Source organism: Dreissena polymorpha, chromosome 14 (assembly GCF_020536995.1).
Source record: "Dreissena polymorpha isolate Duluth1 chromosome 14, UMN_Dpol_1.0, whole genome shotgun sequence".
Classification (NCBI taxonomy): Eukaryota; Metazoa; Mollusca; class Bivalvia; order Myida; family Dreissenidae; genus Dreissena; species Dreissena polymorpha.
Window position 1 is genome coordinate 17,546,016 of NC_068368.1, and position 26,794 is coordinate 17,572,809.

At 39.8% G+C, this 26,794-nt stretch overlaps 3 protein-coding genes across 3 annotated transcripts; 1 reads left to right on the top strand and 2 right to left on the bottom strand.

Annotated features, from left to right (window-relative positions):
• Window positions 1-2,993: 2,993 nt before the first annotated feature.
• Window positions 2,994-4,259, bottom strand: LOC127857206 (uncharacterized). Its single transcript, XM_052393621.1, has one exon. It carries the CDS (start codon window positions 4,257-4,259, stop codon window positions 2,994-2,996), a length of 1,266 nt encoding a protein of 421 aa, XP_052249581.1.
• A 3,230-nt stretch (window positions 4,260-7,489) lies between these two features.
• Window positions 7,490-12,405, top strand: LOC127857207 (hornerin-like). Its single transcript, XM_052393622.1, has 10 exons — window positions 7,490-7,868; window positions 8,298-9,059; window positions 9,112-9,266; window positions 9,345-9,940; window positions 10,097-10,277; window positions 10,421-10,962; window positions 11,223-11,321; window positions 11,574-11,741; window positions 11,872-12,261; window positions 12,366-12,405. Exons 1-10 carry the CDS (start codon window positions 7,490-7,492, stop codon window positions 12,403-12,405), a joined length of 3,312 nt encoding a protein of 1,103 aa, XP_052249582.1.
• Window positions 12,406-23,639: 11,234 nt separating this feature from the next.
• On the bottom strand, window positions 23,640-26,590 carry LOC127858634 (D(1A) dopamine receptor-like). The gene has a single exon (XM_052395849.1). It carries the CDS (start codon window positions 26,088-26,090, stop codon window positions 24,810-24,812), a length of 1,281 nt encoding a protein of 426 aa, XP_052251809.1. The 5' UTR covers window positions 26,091-26,590; the 3' UTR covers window positions 23,640-24,809.
• Between the last annotated feature and the right edge of the window lie 204 nt (window positions 26,591-26,794).

The following is a 26,794-nucleotide window of genomic DNA, read 5'->3' on the forward strand; positions in this document are numbered from 1 at the left end:
CAACGCACGGGCATCGCCCGCCGATCGCCCGACATCGGATTCATTGAAAGTGTATCGGCAAAAGTAAAGGTATTTCCTAGAGGCACTTACATCGGCCGGCGACCGTCTGATTGCCGGAGGGCCTCCGCACGATGCCCGACGGACGCCGGACGATGCTCGTTATGATACAAGTACAATGAATCCGATGTCGGGCGCACGCCGGGCGATAACCGTTCGTTGATCGTCCGGTCTTTTTTCGATCTCAACTCGATTCCTTCCCGGGCCCGATGTCGGGTAAAACAAACTGAGATATAAAAAATCAGTCCGGACGCCGCCCGATGCTACAAAATGACCCGATGTGCGTGCGATCATTGGCCGGCGCAAGCCCGATGAGCGGAAAAAAACGTCGGCCGCTGATCGGACGGTGATCGGTGTCTATTTGTGACTGATATTTTAAACTTTGTCACTCATCGGACGGCGGACGGCTCCGACGTGTCCAGTCTTCCCGATGCCTGGAGATCGGACACATCGGCCGGCGACCGGATTATTTGTGACTGAGGCATAATCGGATGCACACTTATATACCGGATGCACACATATATAACCACAGTTTGGCATTCATTTCTACGGCCATTTAAAGCTTATGAGATATTAGAATACAGATGATATACTACATGTATTTATAAACAAAATAGATTCTAGAAAATCTAAAAATCACATATTTCATTGATAATTACCAGTCTAAGAAGTGGAATTGTGCAGGTATATTATCTGTCATCTGCAGGTGTTACGCCAACTATTGATAACTGAGTTTCTTCTTAGTCAAAAACGATGAATTACCAGGAACATATTTACCGATAAAAGTACGCTAAAATGTGTATTATGAAATGCTTATTTCTTCAAAAATCCATATAAACAGCTTAATAAGGGATCGGTCGCACATTTAGACCTATAAAAGGCATTTGACCAGATCACGACAAGTGAGAACATTCGAAATTCATGAAACTTTACAGCGTTCGATTTAACAACTATTTTTACGAAAACAAATAAGTTATCAATAACAATGGTTTTCTGGTATTCAAAACATGTCAGTACTCGGGTCGTTATTATTCCTACTAATTATACTACATCTCGCGTTCATTTATCAATAATCTAAACACAGATATTTTTTATGATTATTCTACTTAACATTAATTCGGAATAAATATATCCGAGATACAAACATAAATTTTATTTAAACTGTATTGGTTTATTAAGATTTCCGGAATAATTATACTGTATACACATTTAACTGTCAAATGCTTTCCGAATGTCTAGTTAATATTGGAGACAAAAGCATTTCATTAGCTTATTTATAAATATTCAAAGTTACGATATCTAACAACTATTGAATCCAAACATTCATAATGGTCTCACTTATATATGTTATTTTTAACGTATGTCTAATTTTTTGTTAACTTTTGTAGCAGACACACAACTAAAGTGATGTATATTCAAAGTTATGCAAGTCTTTTATAAATATTGTGTTGTTGTTTTTTACTCGAATATCAATGCAATCTTTTGGGCGTAATGGGCCTTATTGCCCAAGAAAATATGACGTAATCGGAAATAAATGGTGCATATGTCAATTTGAATATTTGAAAAGCTCTTCAAACAATCAATTATGCGGTTTGACAGATGAGATAACGTTTAAAGGTTAACAGTAGAACGATTGATCTACTTCCCTTACCCACTGCATGCAACGGGTTGGTTGAAAACAACACATGGTAAACACATTTGATTTTGTGTTGTAACAAGGAGTAATTCTTTTTCGTGGACATGCTCAACATATTCCTCGACGTGTATACTATTATAAAGGCGTGTTCCACGCTTTTACGAGCGCATCTTCAAATATTTAATATTTGAACTTATGCTATATTTTTGGACGATTGTAAGCATTTACCTCAAGTTTTAAGTAACTGGCATCGCATATCACAGGTAAACCGCGTAAATTGCATACCACAGGTAAACCGCGTACATTGCATACCACAGGTAAACCGCGTACATTGCATATCACAGGTAAACCGCGTTCATTGCATACCACAGGTAATCCGCGTACATTGCATACCACCGGTAAACCGCGTAAATTGCATACCACAGGTAAACCGCGTACATTACATACCCCAGGTAATCCGCGTACATTGCATACCACAGGTAATCCGCGTACATTGCATACCACAGGTAAACCGCGTACATTGCATACCACAGGTAAACCGCTTAACAGCTCGTCTTTACTAACCATGTCCTTTATCTTTATCGGTAGCATTTGATGGAAATTGAATTCATTATGTTCAAACGAAAGCGTTTGTTGTAGAAACCATGAAAACACATTTTAATGCAAGGATAATGTTACGTAACAACACAAATACGCTCAAACACCGGTATGCAACGCAGCTTTTCGAAATTTAACGTGCGACTGAAATACAAACGAACATAGCAAGTAAATGTTTACTCAACCGCAAATACATTAACCCATTTATGCCTAGTGGACTCTCCCATTCTTCAAAATTAGATCAATTTATTTCCAAAATTAGGGATGTCTAGTATATTTATTTACATATTTAGAATATGTCTTACAGAAATCCTTTAAGCAAACAGCACAGACCCTGGTGAGACGCCGCATCATGCGGCGTTTCATCTGCGTCTACGCTGTTTGCCAAGGCCTTTTTCTAGACGCTAGGCATACATGGGTTAAGCATTTTCTTAAGATCACCAATGACATTGTGAAATAATAATTGATTCATATTTCATGATTAAGGAGTGATCATTTTCAATGTATGGCGTAACGATAAAGTTAATCTTATAAAACGCTTCATTATGAAAAAGGCGGGGTTATGTTTTACATTCATTAAATGTTTTGTCCAAATACTGTGTTTCGACTAGCTGTAAAATAAAATAACTTAAATAGGAAATCGATCAATAATATAAAGATGAAATTTCACTTATATCAAACAAACACATATGTGCTATAGTGTCTATCCGCATTTTAACAAAGTGACCACGGATTGTTTCACGCCCGACATGACTTTCTTAAACTGTTCATCCAGACATCCGTACACAATCGGATTGATCACGTGATTGATAAACACCAACCGGAAGAAGAAGAAATACACCGCCTTTCCTTGATAGTCCATGTTCTGCAAGATGTCGTTCGACCTCGAGATTAACGCTAGTAAGGTCAGGTACAGAATTGCGGTTATAATGAAAACAATGGTCAGGATTAACATTATCAGCGTCTTCCTTCGTACCCTTCTGACTTTGTCTTCTCTCTGGTGGACAATCGCAGCTGCAATTTGCGTTGAGGCCTTTTCACTGACTTGCCCCGGGTCCCCTCTGTTGGTTGTTACTACATTCATGTCTTCCACCTCAATGACAACTTCACTTGATAAATCACAACTGTTGGCACTCAAGTTCTGCGGTTGCTCCCTATCGAGTATTCCGTTTGGGTCAGTTTTCTTCCGTTCATCTGATGTCGAACAATACCCGTCTTCGGACTGAGCTCTGTCCGAACTTAACTCCTTTTCCGTACACAAGACTTGGGCGTTTGAGCCGATCCCCGTCTGGGACCCTGTCCGCTGTTGGAATCTATTTTTACCTAGTATCAATGTCTTGGCCACAAATATGTACAGGAAAAACATAATCACCAGGCAAATGAAGACAACAACCTCAACCGTTGTAACATACTCAAACGGATTGTCTTTTTGTAAAAATTCCTGATCCTTCTCGCATACGGTGACATTGACTGACGTTGTTTTGTTGTACTTCTCCGGATGTGAATTCACTCCCCATAGGATAGAGACCGGAACCGCCATCGCGACAGCTGCGATGTGAATAAATCCACATAAGAGTAAAGCTAGTCGCGGACGAATCTGCCAACCGAATGGCTGGCATACCTTGCGGTAGCGGTCTATAGCAATGATGCAAAGGCAAACTGCTTCGCCAGTAACGGTGTAGACGTTAAAAAATGATTTTGCCTTGCAGATATCCGGAAATGGGTACGTGTACCAGTTTTGTTGCGAAAATATTTCGCCTGGCATTGTGGTCAGTGTGCTGATGAAATCAAGGAAAGACAGACATAGTACGAAGTAGCGGAAGTTGCAGGTATGGTACCGGAAGAGGAACACGTAGAGCACGAAGAGGTTCCCGACGAAGCCGACAGCGACCTCAATGCCGACGAAAATAGTTACCGATAACGCCGCCGACTTTAAGTTGTTGGTCATGTCTTGAGCCGCAGACGTCATTGTTGTGTTCCAGTTTGTTAAGAAACTCAATGAAATATAAACATGAAAACACCGAAGGATGATGTGTCAAAAGACGTATCGTCTTCTTTCTGTTTAAAGCACGTGTGTCTTGATAATGTTTGATCTATCTAGTTGTTAAAAATAGCATCCGATGTGGGTTTTTTCCTGTTTCAGTTGATCATGGAATGTTCATATCTCGCTGTGGTTTTAAGCATTTTGAAACGTAGGTGGCTAAGTCCTTAGCAAATGCCTTTAGAATGTCTTGATATGTCACAGAGACTTCACGTCGCTCGATCTCAAATTAACACTGTTTTAATGTCTGTGTAATAGCAACCACAGAATGCAGTAGCAGATATAAATAAAGTTAAAATAATTATTCGTCACTAGTACACAAAATATCACTTTCACCTTTTAGCCTGTACTTGTCATATGCAATTGATATTGGAAGTAAACAAGCTTTCCTTAATGATTTGATGACTATGAATTTCACTAGCTTCGTGAATAATAAGAGACGCACGATAAACGTCCCTACGTGTGCGGGTTTAATTTAAACAAGATTTCATCACTGCGAAGTGATGCAGATTGGTCATTTTATCTTTTTTTAAACATAACAAGCCCAAAGATAACGTTATCTGAATTGTAACTAGTAATTCAACTTGCATTTCAACACATAATAAAGGACAAATACCGATGTTCAACATCCAATGCACGATAGTAGATAATTCATGATGTTTTATATTTTCGAGTATTGTTTAAATTTATACTCACATGTTTGTTTAAAAATTGGTTCAAAGTTGTAAGTTAAATATAGCTTTGTTTCACCACATACCTCACAACAAATGACATGACTCATATTATAATATGTTAGTGCTTACAGATACCTTAATTAGCTGATCGGTACGTGTGAGGTTAAGGTTTGCTAAACATCTTTAAAAAATTATCTTTTTTCAACACTACCTAGTATTCACATATATACATGTACATGTCTATATGGGCATTGCTCTGTGAAAAGGGGGTTTAATGCATGTGCGTAAAAGGTCGTCATAGATTAGCCTGTGCAGTCCGCACAGGCTAATCAGGAACGAAACTTTCCGCCTTAACTGCATTTTTGCTAAGAAGACACGTAATTTAATCGAAAAATATCATAAAAGCGGAAAGTGTCGTCCCTGATTACCCTGCGCGGACTGCACAGGCTAATCTGGGACGACACTTTACGCACATGCATTTAACCCATTTTCACAGTGCAAGGCCCATATTTAATATAAATGTGTGAGATAACTTAGGCCTATGGAAAACGGGCCTACGACTTAAATACAAATCAAGCGGCATTTTCACAAACAACGCACTTCACAGGCTGACGACAAAAATATTACGGTCTACATTTTTATCAAAAACACTATCTTAAAATGTTTTGATTTAATGAAGCGCGTTTCAACATCAAATTAATTTGTATTGGAATATGCGTTCTTGCCTTGTTAAATATTTTAAGTATGGTCTCGGAATTATGCACATGATCGATGATCTTTGAAAAAATATGCTTAACTGTGTATTTCGAAAACAAGTGTAATCATAAATGTACAGATAATGAACCCTTAACTTTTAATATTGAATATAAGTTCTAAGAATGGACCTTATGTTTCTTATCATGGGAGCTGAAACCCTAATCAAAATCCATATACATTTTTTCTAAGAAATGTGAAGAGAAACATGTTTCTGCATTTTCTTAAAATCACATAAAGTGTAATCGTTGTGCCATTTTTATCTTAAAAAATATATTTTAATAATTATTTATTCAACAATAAATATTTTTATAGCAAAGAATTCATTTATTTGATCAATAATACTATGATTTTGTGTAAAGCAACAGTCTCATTAAATTAAACATTGACGACGAGCAAAGCAGTGCACACTAAACGAGCACAACAAAAGATAGTCTAGTTCATTAAAACACAGAATATGCACTCTCGTATTGCCTGCATCTTGGGTGAAAAAATAAGGCAAGTACATGTGAATGCGAACATATGTCAATGTACAAGTTTAAAAGTGCTTGGACGCACTTCAGGTCCTCACTTCAGGTCCTCACATCAGGTACTCACTTCAGGTCCTCACGTCAGGTCCTCATTTCAGTTGCCCACTTCAGGTGCTCACTTCAGGTCCTTACATCAGATCCTCACATCAGGTCCTCTGTTCAGGTCCCTCATGTCAGGTCCAAACTACTTGTCCTCACGTCAGGCCCTTACGTCAAGTTCTCGATTCAGGACCTCACTTCAGGTCCTCACTTCAGGTGCTCACCTCAGGTGCTCACCTCAGGTGCTCACGTCAGGTGCTAACGTCAGGTCCTCACGTTAGGTCCTCACTTCAGGTCCTCACGTCAGGTCCTCACTTCAGATTCTAACTTCAGGTCCTCACTTCAGGTATTCACTTCAGATTCTCACTTCAGGTCCTCACTTCAGGTCCTCACATCAGCTCCTCATTTCATGTCCTCATTTCATGTCCTCACTTCAGGTCCTCTTTCAGGTCCTCACTTTAGATCCTCACGTCAAGTCTTTATGTCAGGACCTCACGTCAGGTCCTCACTTCAGGTCCTCACGTCAGGTCCTCACTTCATATCCTAACTTCAGGTCCTCACTTCAGGTCTTCACTTCAGATCCTCACTTTAGGTCCTCACCTCAAGTCCTCACATCAGATCCTCAAATCAGGTCCTAACTTCAGGTCTTCACGTCAGGTCCCCACTTCAGATCCTAACTTAAGATTCTCACTTCAGGTCCCCACATCAGGTCCTCATTTCAGGTCTTCACTTCAGGTCATCACTTCAGGTCCTCACTTCAGGTCCTCACCTCAGGTGCTCACTTCAGAGAATCACTTCAGATCCTAACTTCAGGTCCTTACTACAGGTCTTCACTTCAGACCCTCACTTCAAGTCCTCATTTCAGGTCCTCACATCAGGTCCTCATTTCAAGTCCTCATTTCATGTCCTCACATCAGGTCCTCACTTCAGGTCCTAACTTTAGATCCTCACGTCAAGTCCTCATGTCAGGACCTTACGTCAGGTCCTCACTTCAGGTCCTCACGTCAGGTCTTCACTTCAGATCCTCACTTCAGGTCCTCACCTCAAGTCCTCACTTCAGGTCATCACATAAGGTCCTTACTTCAAGTCCTCACGTCAGATCCTAACTTAAAGTCATCACTTCAGGTCCCCACTTCAGATCCTCATTTCAAGTCTTCACTTCATGTCCTCACTTCAGGTCCTCACGTCAAGACCTCACGTCAGGTCCTCACGTCAGGTCATCACGTCAGGTCATCAAGTCAGGTCCTCACGTCAGGTCCTCATGTCAGGTCCTCACGTCAGGTCCTCATGTCAGGTGCTTAAGACATGTGCTCACGTCAGGTGCTCACGTCAGGTCCTCACGTCAGGTCCTCACGTCAGGGCCTCATGTCAGGTGCTTAAGACATATGCTCACGACAGGTGCTCACGTCAGCTCCTCAAGTCAGGTCCTCACGTCAGGTCCTCGCGTCAGGACTTCACGTCATGTCCTCACGTCAGTTGCTCACGTCAGGTCCTCAAGTCAGGTTCTCACGTCAGGTGCTCACATCAGGTCCCTAAGCCAGGTCCTCACGTCCGGTCCTCATTTTAGGTCTTCACATTAGGTCGTCACGTCAGGACCTATCTTTAGGTCCTCATGTCAGGTCCTCACTTCAGTTGATCACCATAGGTCCTCACCTCAGGTGCTCACTTTAGGTCCTCACGTTAGATCCTCACTTAAGGTCCTCACGTCAGGAACTCACGTCAGGTAATTAATTCAGGTTCTCACTTCAGGTCCTGACTTTAGCTCCTCACGTCAGGTCCACACGTCAGGTCCTCACAACAGGTCCTCATTTCAGATCCTTACTTCAAGTCTTCAATTTAGGTCCTCACCTCAGGTGCTCACTTAAGGTCCTCACGTCAGGTCCTCACTTCAGATCTTAACTTCAGGTCCTCATTTCAGGTCCTTATTTCAGATTCTCACTTCAGGTCCTCATTTTAGGTCCTCACTTCAGGTCCTCATGTCAGGTTCTACGTCAAGTACTCACGTCAGGTGCTCGCGTCAGGTGCTCGCGTCAGGTGCTCGCGTCAGGTGCCCACGTCAGGTGCTCACGTCAGGTGCTCACGTCAAGTTCTCATGTCAGGTCCTGATGTTAGGTCCTCACGTCAAGTCCTCAAGACAGGTCCTCACGTAAGGTGCTCACTTCAGGTCCTATCCTCAGGTCTTCACGTTAGGACATTACTTCAGGTGCTCACGTCAGGTTCTCACGTCAGGTCCTCACGTCAGGTCCCTAAGTCAGGACATCACGTAAGATCCTCACGTCAGGTCCTCACGTCAGGTCCTCACGTCAGGTCCTCACATCAGGTCCTCACTTCAGGTCATCACCTCAGGTCCTCACTTCAGGCCTTTACTTCAGGTCTTCACGTCAGGTCCTCATGTCAAGTCCTCACGTCAGGTCCTCACGTAAAGTCCTCACGTCAGATCCTTCAGGTCTTCACCTCAGGTATTCGCTTCAGGCCCTCATTTCAAGTCTTCACATCAGGTCCTCACATCAGGTCCTCACTTCAGGTAATCACCTCAGGTCCTTACTTCAGGCATTCACTTCAGGTCTTCACGTCAGGTCCTCACGTCAGGTCCTCACGTCAGGTCCTCATGTCAAGTCCTCACGTCAGGTCCTTTCTTCAGGTCAACACTCTAGGACCTCACTTCAGGTCCTCACATCAGATCCTTACGTCAGGTCCTCACTTCAAATCCTCACTGCAGGTCAACAATTCAGGTCCTCACCTCACGTCCTCACTTTAGGTCCTTGTTTCATGTCCTCATTTCAGGTCCTCAATTCATGTACGCAATTCGGGTCCTCACGTCAGGTGCTCACGTCAGGTGCTCACGTCAGGTCCTCACTTCAGATCCCAACTTCAGGTCCTCACTTCAGGTCTTCACTTCAGATCCTCACTTCAGGTCCTCACTTCAGGCCTCACATCAGGTCCTCATTTCAGGTCCTCATTTCATGTCCTCATTTGATGTCCTCATTTCAGTTCCTCACTTCAGGTCCGCAATTTAGATCCTCACGTCAAGTCCTCATGTCAAGATCTCACGTCAGGTCCTCACAATATCCAAACTTCAGGTCCTCACTTCAGGTCTTCACTTCAGATCCTCACTTCAGGTCCACATCTCAAGTCCTCACTTCAGGTCCTCAAATCAGGTCCTAACTTCAGTTCCTAACGTCAGGTCCTCACTTCAGATCCTAACTTCAGGTCCTCACTTCAGGTCCCCACTTCAGATCCTCATTTCAGGTCTTCACTTCAGGTCCTCACGTCAGGTCCTCACTTTAGGGCCTCACGTCAGGACCTCACGTCAGGTCCTCACGTCAGGTCATGACGTTAGGTCATCAAATCAGGTCCTCACGTCAGGTCCTCAGGTCAGGTGCTTACGTCAGGTGCTCACGTCAGGTGCCCACGTTACGTCCTCACGTCAGGTTTTCACGTCAGTTACTCACGTCAGGTCCTCACGTCAGGTTCTCACGTCAGGTGCTCGCATAAGTTCCCTACGCCAGGTCCTCACGTCAGGTCCTCACATCAGTTCCTCACGTCAGGTCCTCACGTCAGGACCTCTCTTTAGGTCCTCAGTTCAGATGCTCACCATAGGTCCTCACCTCAGGTACTCACTTTAGGATCTTACATCAGATCCTCACTTCACGTCCTCAAGTCAGGAACTCACGTCAGGTAATTAATTCAGGTTCTCACTTCAGGTCCTGACTAAAGCTCCTCACGTCAGGTCCTCACGACAGGTTCTCACGACAGGTCCTTATTTCAGGTCCTCATTTCACGTGTCCACCTCAGGTCTTCACTTCCGGTCAACACTTCAGGCCCTCACTTCAGACCTTCAACTCAGTCCTCACGCCAGGTCCTCACTTCAGGTAAACACTCCAGGACATCACTTCAGGTCCTCACGTCAGGTCCTAACGTCAAGTTCTCACTTCAGGTCCTCCTTTCAGGCAAGTACATGTGAATGCGAACATATGTCAATGTACAAGTTTAAAAGTGCTTGGACGCACTTCAGGTCCTCAATTTAGTGCCCCACCTCAGGTGCTCACTTTAGGACCTCACGTCAGGTACTCATGTCAGGTCCTCTCTTCAGGTCCTCACTTCAGATCTTAACTTCAGGTCCTCACTTCAGGTTCTTATTTCAGATCCTCACTTCAGGTCCTCACTTCAGGTTCTCATGTCAGGTTCTCACGTGAAGTACTCACGTCAGATTCTCGCGTCAGGTGCACACGTCAGGTGCTCACGTCAGGTGCCCGCGTCAGGTGCTCACGTCAGGTGCTCACGTCAAGTCCTCATGTCAGGTCCTCACGTTAGGTCCTCACGTCAAGTCCTCAAGACAGGTCCTCACTTCAGGTGTTCACGTCAGGTACTCACCTCAGGTCTTCATGTCAGGACATCACTTCAGGTGCTCACGTCAGGCCCTCACGTCAGGTCCTCACGTCAGGTCCCTAAGTCAGGACATCACGTAAGATCCTCACGTCAGGTCCTCACGTCAGGTCCTCACTTCAGGTCGTCACGTCAGGTCCTCACGTCAGGTCCTTACGTCAAATCCTTCAGGTCTTCACCTCAGGTCTTCGCTTCAGGCCCGCACTTCAGGTCTTCACATCAGGTCCTCACTTCAGGCCCTCACTTCAGGTCTTAACCTTAAGTCCTCACTTCAAGCCCTCACCTCAGGTCCTCATATCAGGTCATCACGTCAGGACCTCACGTGAGGTACTCACGTCAAGTCCTCACGTCAGGTCCTTTCTTTAGGTCAACACTCTATGACCTCACTTCAGGTCCTCACGTCAGATCCTCACGTCAGGCCCTCACTTCAGGTCCTCACTGCAGGTCAACAACTCAGGTTCTCACCTCAGGTCCTCACTTGAGTCCTTTTTTTCAGGTCCTCATTTCAGGTCCTCACTTCAGATCCTCACTTCATTTCCTCATTTCATGTCCGCAATTCAGGTCCTCACGTCAGGTGCTCACGTCAGGTCCTCACTTCAGGTGCTCACGTCAGGTCCTCATTATAAGTCCTCATTTCATGTCTTCATTTCATTTCCGCAATTCAGGTCCTCACGTCAGGTCCTCACTTCAGGTCCTCAATTCATGTCCTCATTTCAGGTCATCACTTCTGGTCCTCACTTGAGGTCCTCAATTCAGATCCTTACTTCTTGTCCTCACTTCAGGTCTTGACGTCAGGTCCTCACTTCAGGTCCTCACTTCAGTTCCTCACGTCATGACCTCACGTCAGGTTCTCACATCAGGTCCTCACGTCAGGCCCTCATTTTAGATCCACACTTCAGGTCCTCACTGCAGGTCAACAATTCAGGTCCTCACTTCAGTTCCTATAATCCGGACCTCACGTCAGGCGTCACTTCAGATCCTCACTTCAGGTCCTCACTGCAGGTCAACAATTCGGGTCCTCACTTCAGGTATTCACTTCAGGTCCTCACTTTAGGTCCTCACTTTAGGTCATAACTTTAGGTCCTTTTCTCAGGTCATCATTTCAGGTCTTTACTTCAGGTCCTCACTTCAGGTCCTCACTTTAGATCCTCACTTCAGGTTCTCACGTCAGGTCCACACTTCAGGTCCTCACTTCAGGTTCTCATTTCAGGTCCTCATTTCATATCATCACTTCAGGTCCCCAGTTCAGGTCCTCACTTTAGGTCCTCACGTCAAGTCCTCATGTCAGGACCTCACCTCAGGTCCTCACTTCAGGTCCTCACTTCAGATCCTCACTTCAGGTCCTCACTTCAGATCTTTACTTCAGGTCCTCACTTCAGGTCCTCACTTCAGGTTCTCACGTCAGGTCCACACTTCAGGTCCTCACTTCAGGTTCTCATTTCAGGTCCTCATTTCATATCATCACTTCAGGTCCCCAGTTCAGGTCCTCACTTTAGGTCCTCACGTCAAGTCCTCATGTCAGGACCTCACCTCAGGTCCTCACTTCAGGTCCTCACTTCAGATCATAACTTCAGGTCATCACTTAAGGTCATTACTTCAGGTCATCACTTCATGTCCTCACTTCAGGTCCTTACTTTTTGTCCTCACTTCAGGTCCTCACATAACGCAGCCTTATTCGGAAAGACCCAATAAATTCCAAAATACAAACATACACAACGCTTACGGACGGTCACATTTAAATAAATGCACTGACAGTACTGGTGTGACGATGCTTTTGAAGAGGATTATCACCACAATTGCGTTTGTGGGTACTAACATTTTGGGAACGAAAAAAAATTGGGTACGAAAATTTTGGGTAAGAACAAATTATGCCAAAAAAAGTTGGGTACGAAAAAAAAATGTGTATGAAAAAAATTGGGTACGAAAACAAAATGGGTCCGAAAAAAATTGGGAACGAAAAAAGATGGGTACGAAAAAAAATTGGGTACGAAATTTTTTGGGGGGTACGGGGAAGTAGTAACAGTGGGGTACTTGACCCTTTCAGCGAAACTGGTAAGCGGGTTACATTCTCGATCAAATCTAAAAATAACTACATATGGGGTTTTCCAAGCGTCACAGTGTTTAAAGTGCATCTTGGCAGCTTTGACCCTGGTTCCTGTACCGAACCTCTCGATAAATTTGAAAGAGGACGGGAACCAAGCTTACTTTAACTTTACCTTTATCCATGATAATCAGCGAGGTTTGCCGATTGAGAAAATTTGAACTCAATCGGACTGGCTCGGTCTTTTACATAGGTCGCCATTGTGAAGAATTTGTTCACGGTATGATAACTTAAACGAGCTGCTTCGCTGAAGCAGCATCGTTAAAAAGAACTGTTGAGGATGTGTGATCTAATATTTAAAGAAGCTTGTAAAATAATGTATATTAGTACACTTCTAAACTTTAGAAAAGCACGAATATAATTCGAGAGTACGATTCATAGTATTGTTCTGACGTATTTTCTCCTGGCATATGTTTTTTAGTATAAATGAGTCTATTGGGAACTTATTTTATGAAAATGGATAAGTATTACATAGAACATATGTGCCGTGCTCTGTGAAAAGAGGGTTTAATGCATATGCGTAAAGTGTCGTCCCAGATTAGCATATGCAGACCGCACAGACTAATCTGGGACGACACATTCCGCCAAAACTTGATATTTCCTAAGAAGAGACTTTCTGTAAAGGAAAATTGCTATAAAAGCGGAAAGTGTCGTCCCAGATTAGCCTATGCGGACTGCACAGGATAATCCGGGACGACACTTTACGCACATGCATTAAACTCCTTTTTCACAGAGCACGTGTCATATGTATAATACTTGGGAGGTCATTTATGATCGATAAAATCTGTGTAATATTAAACATCAGTCTATGTAATTAGTACTATTTGTGTAAGATAGACAAGTGTAGTATAACAACGCAAGAATAAAATTTAAATCAAAGTTGCGCCCCTGTGATGCAACTATTTTAAATATAGTGGGAAAAGATGGGTATTCAGTGCATGCTATAACGATACATATCTTCTGTAGACCTTTGTATATAACAACAAAACACATTAACACGCATCTTCTGTATGGCATTTGTTTATTTTTGAAATACGTTTACTTAAACAAAAAATGTACTTAAAGAGTATCAGGCACAGCGCCACAACATTATTAAAACAACTTTAAACAAAATATATATACGTGTACAGATTCAAAACTGTAATACGCATCATGAGGGCAAAATCATTTAATGATAAGGGGCCTGTTTGTTTGGCCCTTTTTATGGTTATATTTCGACGTCATGTGTGATTTTTCTAAATACCCTTGGGTTGAACAGTATGATTGTCCAACTTTTGTTAAAGCGAGGTCTACTGCCCATTTTTGGAAGGTCTACTAAGTCATGATCTCAATACTTAGGGTTTTAATTGTTTCTGACCTTTCTGCTTATTTGTTTCTATCAAGTTTAAAATCGTATATTATATTTGATTTGATATACTTAATTGACATGATTAGGTACTGCATTTATTTACAAGTACTCAATTTAACCCATTTATGCCTAGCGTCTAGAAAAAAGGCCTTGGCAAACAGCGTAGACCCAGATGAGACGACGCATGATGCGGCTTCTCATCAGGGTCTGCGCTGTTTGCTTAAAAGAATTTCTGTAAGAAATATTCTAAATTTGGAAATTAATATACTAGACATCCCTAATTTTGGAAATAAATTGATCCAATATAGAAGAATGGGAGAGTCCACTAGGCATAAATGGGTTAAATTCAAGCAAAAATCCACTGTATCCTTACAACAGTCCCTTTAATCTCACACTATACACGATTGCAATGAGCGCTAACCATAAATCGAGCGGGCAAAGTTTTGAACAAGTGTCCTTAAAAGGTAACGCTTTTTTTTAGTGACAGGTTAGATATTCAATTAGTTTTCAAAAATGATATCAGATTACAGATATAATTATAAAGAGTAGAGCGCTTTACTATAGAAAAATATTGTATATTTATTTAACATGTAATTATATATTATTATTTCGGAATCAAGTCTTAATACAAGTCATTGTATTTGTGTTTAACACCCACAACTCACCGCAGTGGTCGTATTGTTGCAGAATATGTTGTTATAATATATATATAACAAGATAAAAAAAGACACGTGCGAAAATATTGTAAAAACTGTTATAAATCGTTCATTCATTTTCAGGGTTACCTTGTTATATAGTATCACACGTGTTAACATAATATCTTTAAATTATCAGAAGATAGTAATTGTACATATAGTTACAGCAAAACAAAAAATTGTAAATTATTGTAATTTATGTTTAATTCAGGTCACTTACAATTTGATTTCGAATGGATTATCTTCAGTGAGAGAACATTGAACTTAATCTCAGTGTTTACGTTTTATTATATTAAATACTCAATAATACGTTCTTGATTTTAAGTAACAATCCTTATCTATTAACTCATTCAAAACAATATATTATTATGACTGAAAAACTGACTCTGCCATATATAACAGTGATTCTTCATAATTAAGTGTAATACGTTGACGTTATTATTTATTATTTATTCAAATCCGCTTCGCAACATACTTTTCATCCCGTTTAACAACACCACTATCTTCTTTCGTGTTTGCCTTGGTGCTGTACGATGGTATATGCCGATAAACTTAACTTGACATTATCTATTTAAAACAAGGGGAATATAAATTTTTGACAAAATGTGTTTGCATTGGTGAGAAAACCTATCTCACTGCATATGAATTACACACTGGTCGTAATATGTTTTGTTTCATTTATATCGAAAAGTTGACGAAGCCTGGCGTTTGCTCAAGGTTGAAGTTTTATCAGTAAGGGTTGTCTAGAGCCGTTTGCTTTAATTGAGGTATTCACGAAAGATCGAAAGATCGGGGGTATATTGTTTTTGGCCTGTCTGTCTGTCTGTCATTGTGTCAGTCAGTCAGTCAGTCATTGCATGTGTGTGTCCCAAAACTTTAACCAAGGTTAAAGTTTTGCAATAACTTTTGCAATATTGAAGATAGCAACTTGATATTTGGAATGCATGTGTATCTCATGGAGCTGCACATTTTGAGTGCTGAAAGGTCAAGGTCAAGGTCATCCTTCAAGGTCAAAGGTCAGATTTATTGCTTCAAAGCGGCGCAATAGGGGGCATTGTGTTTCTGACAATCACATCTCTTGTTTCTATCTTTAATGTTATTTTTGTTTTTACTGGAACTGTTTATATCCAATGTTTACATTTATCAATATAAAGCATTTAATGACATACTTCAATACATGCATAAATCGGTGAAAAGGTCCCTTTAATACATAGTACACATGACAATTCTTTTGCACTTTTATAAACTTATAAAATCTGGTATTGAAGAATATATGACGTGTAGGAAATAGTCATTACTTATATAAACGAATATTCAATCATATTGTATGTTTCCTCACGTGGCATATTATAATTTGTACATAAGCATACGCATCAGGATTGAAGTTTTATAGTATGTTAATATGTCATTAACGCGCATAATTCCTTCACATTAAAATCATACTTTTATATTTCGTTTCATTTTGTAAATGGCAAATCAAACCTTGTACGATACTTTTCGATAGAAGATTAAAGAGTTCTTATCAGAAAGCTGGCATATGCTGGCAGCCTATTTTGGCTTTCAATGATAATTTCCAGACACGCTGAGCGCGTGCTGACCTTGTTGTCCTGCAGATCGAATGATTCATGTTTTTTTTATGTAAGCAATGCTAAACAATTGTTTATGCAAGAATACATTCTATGAGTATGAACGTTATGGTTTAAATAAAGGGACACACAATTTAATAACACCACGCTCCGTAAAAAGGGGGTTTAATGCATGTGCGTAAAGTGTCGTCCCAGATTAGCCATCTGCAGTTCGCACAGGCTAATCAGGGACGACACTTTCCGCCTAAACTGGATTTTTGCTAAGAACAGACTTTCTTGAAACGAAAAATGTCACAAAAGTATATACCGTTCTAGCTGAAATAAAGGGAAACAAACGGTTTACTGTGTGTGCGTAAAGAATCGTTCCAGATTAGCCTGTGCAGTCCGCACAGGCTAATATGAGAAAAAACTTTACGCACATGCATTAAACCCCTTTTTCACAGAGCTCGACCCATTTAATTATTTGAGTGGAAGACAGTTCTCGCTCTTTTCATATAAGACGCTCAACATTTGGCTTGAATCGTTTCAAATCGAAATACCACATCCTTCAATCTGACCAATGCAGTAATAGCATGTTATTAATTCTGTTTATTGTAGTTGTTGTATTGACAGTTCAAAAAAGGTCACAGCCTGGTTATATCAGTGACGCCGAAATAGGTGAACAACACAAATTAAACGACCTACCTACAATATTATTTTTGAGAAACAACAGCAAATTAGGCCTTGATATGAATTTTAACCAATTTATGCCTAGTGTCTAGATAAAAGGCCTTGGCAAACAAAGTAGACCCTGGTGAGACGCCGCATGATGCGGCGTCTCATCAGCCTCTGCGCTGTTTGCTTAAATGAATTTCTGTAAGAAGTAATATAATTATAGAAATAAATATACTAGACATCCCTAATTTTGAAAATAAATTGTTCCAATTTAGAAGAATGGGAGAGTCCACTAGGCATAAATGGGTTAAAGAAGAGCACCTTATGTAACACTCTGATGTGGAATACGCATATTGTCGTGTTAGCAATACCTAAATTCCGTGTACGTTGTCCTACCAACGCGTTCATTAAAATAAGTAGACACACGCACAAATTGATAGAATATTTTAATACAGGAAATATTATTAATTATCAAATGTTGATAAAACATGTTTGTTCACAGGAAGAGAATCACATGTTTATATTAGCTCACATAGTTCATAAGATATTCTCTATAAAATACTCGAAAATAAACTTAAATAAATCATGCAACAATATCCAATGCGCCTGTATGATAACCGCGTAGTTTGGATGCCTACACTATTAGTAGATTTAATTACAGATATAAATATATTCTAAACAGATACATCGTGTTCAATTCTTGTTTTTATAATACTTTACAACAATGGAATTACATACAACATATACATCTTAAGTCAACGTAACACAAGTCAGAAATCATCAACGAACCTTTTAAAATGCGGAATGTTATTGGCGAGAGTGCGACACTTCGGTTCGGAAAATGTAACATCTACAAATAATAAAATAATTTAAAAATGTACGTCCGAAATTAATTAGACACTAATCACCCTGTACAATCTGCAAAAACGGGTTCCAGATATGATCTCTCCTGAATTATATAGAACAAAAGACGACAAAAACACTTATTAATTAAGTTTGTATCATCATTTTGGAATTGAGCTCAACACAATAGCATTAACAATAACAACACGTTTCCTGTAATATTTTACACATTTAATTAATCAAAACATTCATTTATTTTTCATTACCTTTAGCAGCCTGACTTCTGATGCCAGCCCTTCTTTTTATGATCTTGTTATGATACATCTTAACAGTTGTATAATACATTATGTGTCGAATGATAATTTACAGCTAAACAAACGAAACAAACGAAGTATCCACTTGATATGTTTATTCATGCCTTAAATCAAAAGTGCCACATATCCACATATGTATCTCACGACTCCGTAAACTCAAAAACAGATTGTTAACGGTTTATGTATTTGCATATCGCTTTGTTTCAAGCTGATAACTGGCGTCATCAAAGCGTGTGTTGCATAAACAGGTGGAAGTAACGTACCCATGATAGTATTTTTCATATATATATTTTTTAGGAGCCCAATATATTCAAATAAATATATAAAATCATGTTTAATGAGAAAAAAATTGACAAAGAGCCATGAAAAAAAAATCCCCACCCTCTGATATTGGAATCATAACAAGGTCATTAACTAGACTTTATTATAGACCTGTCTTCGCGGGCCGCAAAAATGTCAAAAATAGCTTTAATCCAAAGCATCCCTTGATCCTCCTATAGGCCATTGGACAACCTTTCAAAAAAAGTTAACTTCAAAAATATCTGTCCAGCCGTTAACTCACAGTCGGTCGAAAACCGAGCAATATTTCGAGTCCGTTTGTCAACCCGAATAAATCTTCTACAAACTTTCAAACAATATTTTTGAGTTTTTGCCCCTTAATCGATAGCTCGCGTCCTATTCCTTTGAAACAACGAAGCGTGTCAAATAATGCATGCATATGCAACCACTTACCCCTAAAAACTTATTCCAAAATGTTATATTTTCTTTGCAACAACTGTTATAACTCTAAATTTGATTTACTTGAAAACGAAAGTAGCCATCGCTCTTGAACCCGGCTTAGCAGTGAATTACACTGACAGTGCCAGGCACATAAATATCCAATCAACAACAACAACGATGTTTTAATAAATGTAAATAAATGAAAAATACTTATCATTCTGATTGTATTGGAATAAGTTTTTAGGGGTAAGTGGGGATTTTTTTTTCACGGCTCTTTGTCAATTTTTTTTCTCATTAAACATGACTTTATGTATTTATTTGAATATATTGCTCTTAAAACAATAAATAACAAAAAAATACTATCCAGGGTATGTTACTTCCACCTGTGGTTGCATCAGGTGGATTTGTAAAAACCTATTTCCTATAATTAGAAAAAATAAATCTTGGAATACTGAAACAAAATACAACATACACCATTTCAAACAAACATGGTAAAACGTTTCTAAGTTAAACGATGCACACAATTTGGAATTAATTGTTTAGAAAAAATAGAAAATCTCAACATCATTGATTGATTTGATAATCACCAGTCTAATTAATCAATGTTAGTAGGCATGGTATATGATATACTTAGGTGTTACACCAACTATGAATAGCATTATGTCGCTCGAGTGACGCCAGATGCACAAACCATGACTTATCATGTCAGAACCCATTTCCCGTTATCAATAGTGCTATGCATTATAATGTACGGTACATCTCTGAACAATTCGTTAGTGTGTAGAACATTATCAATCGTGCACTACCTGGTTGAAAGAAACACCAATCTTACATTAAACGTGTTAATAAACACACGTCATAATCAAGAACCACTAACGCAAAATAACGCTTAATAAACACATGGCTAAGAGAAGCATCACTTACAAAATATTCTTCTGAATAAACGAATAGCCGATACAAAAAAGCACCCCTCATCACATATACTTCTTAATTAACCAATTAATGCCTAGCTTCTAGAAAAAAAGACCTTGGCAAACAGCGTAGACCCAGATGAGACGCCGCATGATGCGGCGTCTCATCTGCATCTGCGCTGTTTGCTTAAAGGAATTTAAATATAGAAATAAATATACTAGACATCCCTAATTTTGGAAATAAATTGATCCAATTTAGAAGGATGGGAGAGTCCACTAGGCATACATGGGTTAATACATGGCGCAGACATTCATCCTCACATCATATAGACCTTAATTAGCACACGTCTAAAAGCATCACTCGCACCGTGTAGCGATTAATCAGCACATCGCCAAAACAAGTACTACTCATGCCATAAATCTCATAATAAACACATTGCTAAATGAAGCATATTAGACGTAATTTATTTGTTTGGTATTATTTAGACCAATAAAAAGCATTTGACCTCTTCGAGATCGACCATTACGTAAGAATATGAAACATTCACCGCATTTCACAGCGTGCAAATAATGTCCTGTTTAGCCGTCCGAAAAAAGTAGGTATTAAAAAACATTCTACCCGAAAAGCTTTTCGTATTCTAGTCCATATAAACGTACTCCCAGAGCCGTTGATAATGCTATGGCGGCTCTGGGAGTACATATGCGCGTCTTCATAAGCACAATCGTAGTTTTGCGCACAGATTTCGTGCGTATCACTAAACAGACATCGTTGGTTACCAATTAAGGAAAGCAATGAATAAACTTAAAAAACACATTAAATGTACCTGAATTGCAACCTACGGACGTAATTCTTTGCATGCAATTTATAATACACGACGATAATTCCATTTTGAAATTTAGAATAGTGTAAATATTCGACGACTATTCGACATCGTTATCGACTTGGTTACATCAAATATCACGATGACCAAAAGATTGGTGTACTGCGACCTAACCGATAGCTACACTTTTTTGTCGTCAACATTACAACGGTTCCGTATATGGTGGATAGAGCGTGCGAAAGAATAACAAAGTAAATAAAAATCAATTATATCTTGCTTTAATGGTACCATTTGCATGAGTTTGTGCTTTAGACAGGTAAACGTTGATAAGTTTTTTCAGCATCAGTGTTCCATAGCCTTTGTACTGGTCATAAAAGTCTACACCTTTGGACGATAGACGGCGCATTGCAACTCTCAGCAACCGTTTGGGTTATAAAGCTGAGAGTTGCATTATTGCAACTATTTTGAATTCCAAAAGGGTCAGTAGGGGACCTTATTGATAGTATTCTTACTAAATATATTACATGTATCTTCTATATCTTAAACATGAAGAAACAAAAATAAACAAACTGAAAATTCGCCTTGATATTCACGTGGACTTGTCCGATATGCAAACATAAAAACAATTAAAACTCAATAAGTTAACCCCAGAATAATTAGATTCCTAACACAGTTTAAGTCAAATGCTTTTCGAATGTTTGTTAACCCACCGTTCACACATAGACGCCGCTTCAACTACGATCAAAGCGTGACCGAAAACGTGGCCGATCGAGACAAATCGCAGAAAAAACGTAGTGGTGTCTTCATAAGCGCAGTATGATCGCGATATAGTCTTCATGATCGGAGAGCTCTACGCTCTCGCCACGCTTATTTTGAACATGCTCAAAACAAGTGTAGCAGGATCGTGGCCAACAAGAATCGGTGTAAAGTCGTAAAAAGAGCGTAGTAGAAGCGCCGTATGCGTACAGGCAGCGCGGAAGCATCGTGGAGAGATCTTCATGATCGTAGTAAAAGCGCAGTAAAAAGTTGCGTAGCGTGGTAGTCTGATCTTGATTGTCGCGGCAGTTAAACGCATTAAGCGTTTGACGTAGGGACATCGTAGAACGTTCGAAATGAAGACCATAATTTTCCAAATTGCTCGATTTAGACCTCGATCGGCCTCGATCCTTTTTTCAGATCGTGGCTTGATCGGGATCGTCGTAAAGTCCCAGCTATGTGAGAACGGGGGTTACCATAGAAAACAAAATTATTTCACTAGCGACACATTTAATGTGCTAGGTTACAATAAATTAAAACTAAGTGTAGCAGGATCGTGGCCAACAAGAATCGGTGTAAAGTCGTAAAAAGAGCGTAGTAGAAGCGCCGTATGCGTACAGGCAGCGCGGAAGCATCGTGGAGAGATCTTCATGATCGTAGTAAAAGCGCAGTAAAAAGTTGCGTAGCGTGGTAGTCTGATCTTGATTGTCGCGGCAGTTAAACGCATTAAGCGTTTGACGTAGGGACATCGTAGAACGTTCGAAATGAAGACCATAATTTTCCAAATTGCTCGATTTAGACCTCGATCGGCCTCGATCCTTTTTTCAGATCGTGGCTTGATCGGGATCGTCGTAAAGTCCCAGCTATGTGAGAACGGGGGTTACCATAGAAAACAAAATTATTTCACTAGCGACACATTTAATGTGCTAGGTTACAATAAATTAAAACTATTAAATCGTTAACATGAATAATCGTCTAAGTAACTAATATAAGTCTGAGTATAGTGAACTATAGAATACGAAACGAAACTATGGTCATGTATAATCAATGTAATGCAAGAATTATACAAATACCATTCATCCAATTAAAATACCATTAAGATCGATTTATAGTTAGAGCTACATACCCCGATAAAACGACAAAACAGACGAGAAATGGTAAATGGGTCGATTTCAACATGAGATTGAAAGGCTCTGCAAACAAACAGAAATGTCGTTTGACAGATAAGATAAATTTAACCGCAAACATTTCAATTATTGACCTACATACCAAAACGATGACTCTTACAAGGTTGTGACAAACACATAAATGCATACCCGTGTGTACTGGTGGTAAACACATTGATGTATACCCGTGTGTACTTGTGGTAAACACAAAGATGCATACCCGTGTGTACTGGTGGTAAACACATAGATGCATACATGTGTGTACTGGTGGTAAACACATAGATGCATACCTGTGTGTACTTGTGATAAACACATAGATATAAATCCGTGTGTACTTCTGGTAAACACATTGATGTACACCCGTGTGTATTTCTGGTAAACACATAGATGTATACCCGTGTGTACTTCTGGTAAACATATATATGTATACCCGTTCGTACTTCTGGTAAACACATAGATGCATACCCGTGTGTACTTGTGGTTAACAAATAGATGTATACCCGTGTGTACTTCTGGTAAACACGCGTGGTTTTATTATTTTCAGAGAGTGCTTAACATTTGCCTTGACCTGTATCGCATTATAACGGTGTTTTAAAGCTTCGCCTCCAAAAATCTTTTGTTGAAATGCATATAATTCGATTATTGCAAACAGTGGCATCAACTGTTAAGTGAGTTATACAGGGTGCGGGATCACGTGGAAGCGGAAAGTGGTGCTTTTTAAAATAACTTTTTATACAATTTTGCTTAAGAATTTGAATGTTAAATACATTAAAATTAGTTTATTTAATAAGCATGTGTTCTTTAAAAAATATATGTGTACTGCATTCATGTATACGGTTTGCTTCACGCTACGTGAAATTTCAGACCTATTCAATGATTTATTCTTATACATGTACCTTAAGATATTGACACAAACTGCAAGAAAAACTGTCTTTATGCACTAAAGATTTTGCAAATGACTTTCAATTACTTAAGACATTCGCAAAAATTAACGGTGTGTTTACTTTCTGTCAATCCTGTATACTGTATAGTGAATTACGATGACTACGCGAATTCAGATCATAACAACTTCACAGCTGGCGTTGAAGTCATTAAACTGTTTAACGATTTATAGCCAACACACGAGGGTTTATTTGAACAGTCTCCGGTCTGTTCAATGACTTACCAAGCGCGTCTCAGAAATTAACGTGCACATCAAATGTAAAATATTGAACGTACTCTGCCACTATTGATAGAAATAAAATCAGATATGCAAAAAATGCAAGAGTTGGTTGTAGAATCTATGACCACAAATATTCGAACGCGTGGAAACTGTTAGGTGGGACTAAAATACGTGCGGTGGCAAAGAGGTGACATTCACTCCTCTTTTTAAAATGCACTCCTCTTTTTTCTATCTCGGGGAATCGACTTAGTACCTCGAAGCCACGACTTGCTCGTGGCCACGACTTACTAACTCGTGGCCATTAGCTATAGCATAGCCTCGAGTTACTTAGTCGTGGCCACGAGATAGAAAAAAAGAGGAGTGCAAAACTAAATAACAGAGATGTGCAAATAAAATAAGAGCGGTGCAGTAAATAAAGGAAGGGTGCATGAAACAAAAGAGGATAGAATTTAAGCTATCTCGAGGGAGATTAAGATGTACACTCATCTTTTCTCTATCTCGTTGTCTCGACTTAGTAACTCGAGGCCACGACACAGCTAACTCGTAGCCTCGAGTTACTTATTCGAGGGCACGAGATAGAAAAAGAGGAATGCAATTAAAAAAAAAAGAAGAGTGAATGTCACCTCTATGCCACCGTAAATACGCACTAAAAACGGTGTGCCACACATATTTTCGAGTTTTGTAAGAAGTGACTTTACTACAAACGAACATAGCAAATCAATCATTTGTAAACAAAAATGCAAAAATCACGTTATTTTAAATCAGATTAATTTAAATTTTGAAAAAATTGCTTGTTCTGTAATAATTTTCAACATATGGCGTCACGATAAAGTAAACGAAATTGAAAGCAACGTAATGAAGAAACCCCAGTGGTTGTGAACACATGCATGAATTGTTTTGGCAAAACATTGCAATTAGTTAGCTTTACAATTAAATAAATAGTCATCTAATTATATAAATATATAAATATACTATGAAATAATGCACACTTGTATGAACATCACATATACATATATGTTTTAGAGTGTCGTCCTGCTTTTGAACTGTGTGGCCACATACTGTTTGATATCCGACAGCACTTTCTTAAACTGTTCATCAAGACATCCGTAGACAATCGGGTTGATCACGTGATTGATGAACACCAATCGGAAAAAGAAGAAATACGCCGACTTTCCATGATCGTCCATGTGCCGCAAGATGTCGTCTGATCTCGAGATGAAAGCCAGTAACGTTAGGTACAAAATTGCGGTAATAATAAAAACTGTGGTCAGGATTAACATAATCAGCGTCTTTTGGCGTACCCTGTTCACGTAGTCTTCTCTCTGGAGGACGATCGCAACTTCAATTGTCGTTGAGGCATTTTCGCCGATTTTTCCCGGATTTCCCCTGTTAGTTGTAACGACACTTACGTCTTCAATCTCAATGACAACTTCATTACATAAGTCATTACTTTTGGTACTATTATTTGACGGCTGCTCCACGTTGATTTTTCCGTCCAGGTCATTCGTTGTCAGGTCATCTGACGTCGAACAATACCCGTCTTCGGACCGAGTTCTGTCCGAACTTAACGCTTTTTCCGCACTGGAGCATTGGTCACTCGAGCAGGTCGCCCTCTGTGACCCTGTCCGCCGTTGGAATCTACTTTTACCGAGTATTAATTTCTTGGCCACAAATATGTACAGGGAAAACATAACCAAAAGGCAAATGGAGATAATAACTTCAATTGTTGTAACATAAATAAACGGAGCATCGGAGTTCACGTATTTTTTATCCTTCTCGCATACGATGACGTTGACTGACATGTTTTTGTAAGTCTCTATATGCGAACTCACTCCCCATAGAAAGGAGACTGGAATTGCCATGGCGACAGCTACGACGAGGATGCATCCACATAAGAACAAAGCTGGTCTCGGATGAATCTGCCAACCGAACGGCTTGCAAACCTTTAAGTAGCGGTCTATGGCTATTATGCACAGGCAAACCGCTTCGCCAGTTACGGTGTAGACGTTAAAAAATGATTTTACTTTGCATAAAACCGGAAATGGGTACGCGTACCAGTTTTGTTGCGTAATGATCTCGCCTGGCATCGTTGTAAGGGTGCTGATGAAGTCAAGGAACGCCAAACATAGTACGAAGTACCGGAAGTTGCAGGCATGGTACCGGAAAAGGAACACGTACAACACGAAGAGGTTCCCGACGAAGCCGACAGCGACCTCAATGCCGACGAATATAGTAACCGGTAACACCGCCGACTTAAAGTTGCTGTTAAGCTCTGCAAGAAGTTCAGCCTCCGATGTCATTTGCGTGTCTAGTTTTGTTGCAAACCTCACGTTCGGTTGATGTGTCAATTATCATACAGTCTTCTTTCTGTTCAAACCACTCGTTTCTGGATAATGCTTTGTCTGTTTTGTATTCCAAACCAATGTTCACTATTGTTTCTTCCCTTTCTTAGTTTACCGCAAAATTGGTATATCTCTGTATGCCGAAATGTATGTGGTAATGTCATTAGCATCAGTATTAATGATGTTTTTATATGACAAAAACTCTTAAAATCTCACGCTTTCAAAGTATCACTGCGTTCATGTCTTTATATAATCAACCAATGGAATCAGTTTTAGATATAAAATAATATAATGTTTTTCCTGCATAAAATATATCCAATATCACGTTCGTCGTTAAGCAAGTTTGAGTCCAGTGTTATTGTTACCGAAGTTGATTCAGCTTTTATGTTTAAACAGATTTTACAACTATGAATTTCAATATCTTCGTTAACAATAAGGGACACTCTATCGGCGTCCCCGGTTAGGCCAGCATTTTTTAATTTTCTGTTTTACGGGAGCGACCGACCCTATTTTTCGACAAATACAAATAAAAATAAAAGTCATTTTCGTTTTTTTTATTTACATATCACCCGCCGACCTGGTATTTTATCCTAAACTAAAAATAAAAATTCGCAGTTTGCCGAAAGTGTTGTTCAAAATTTGTTTTTATAATACGGGTTGTT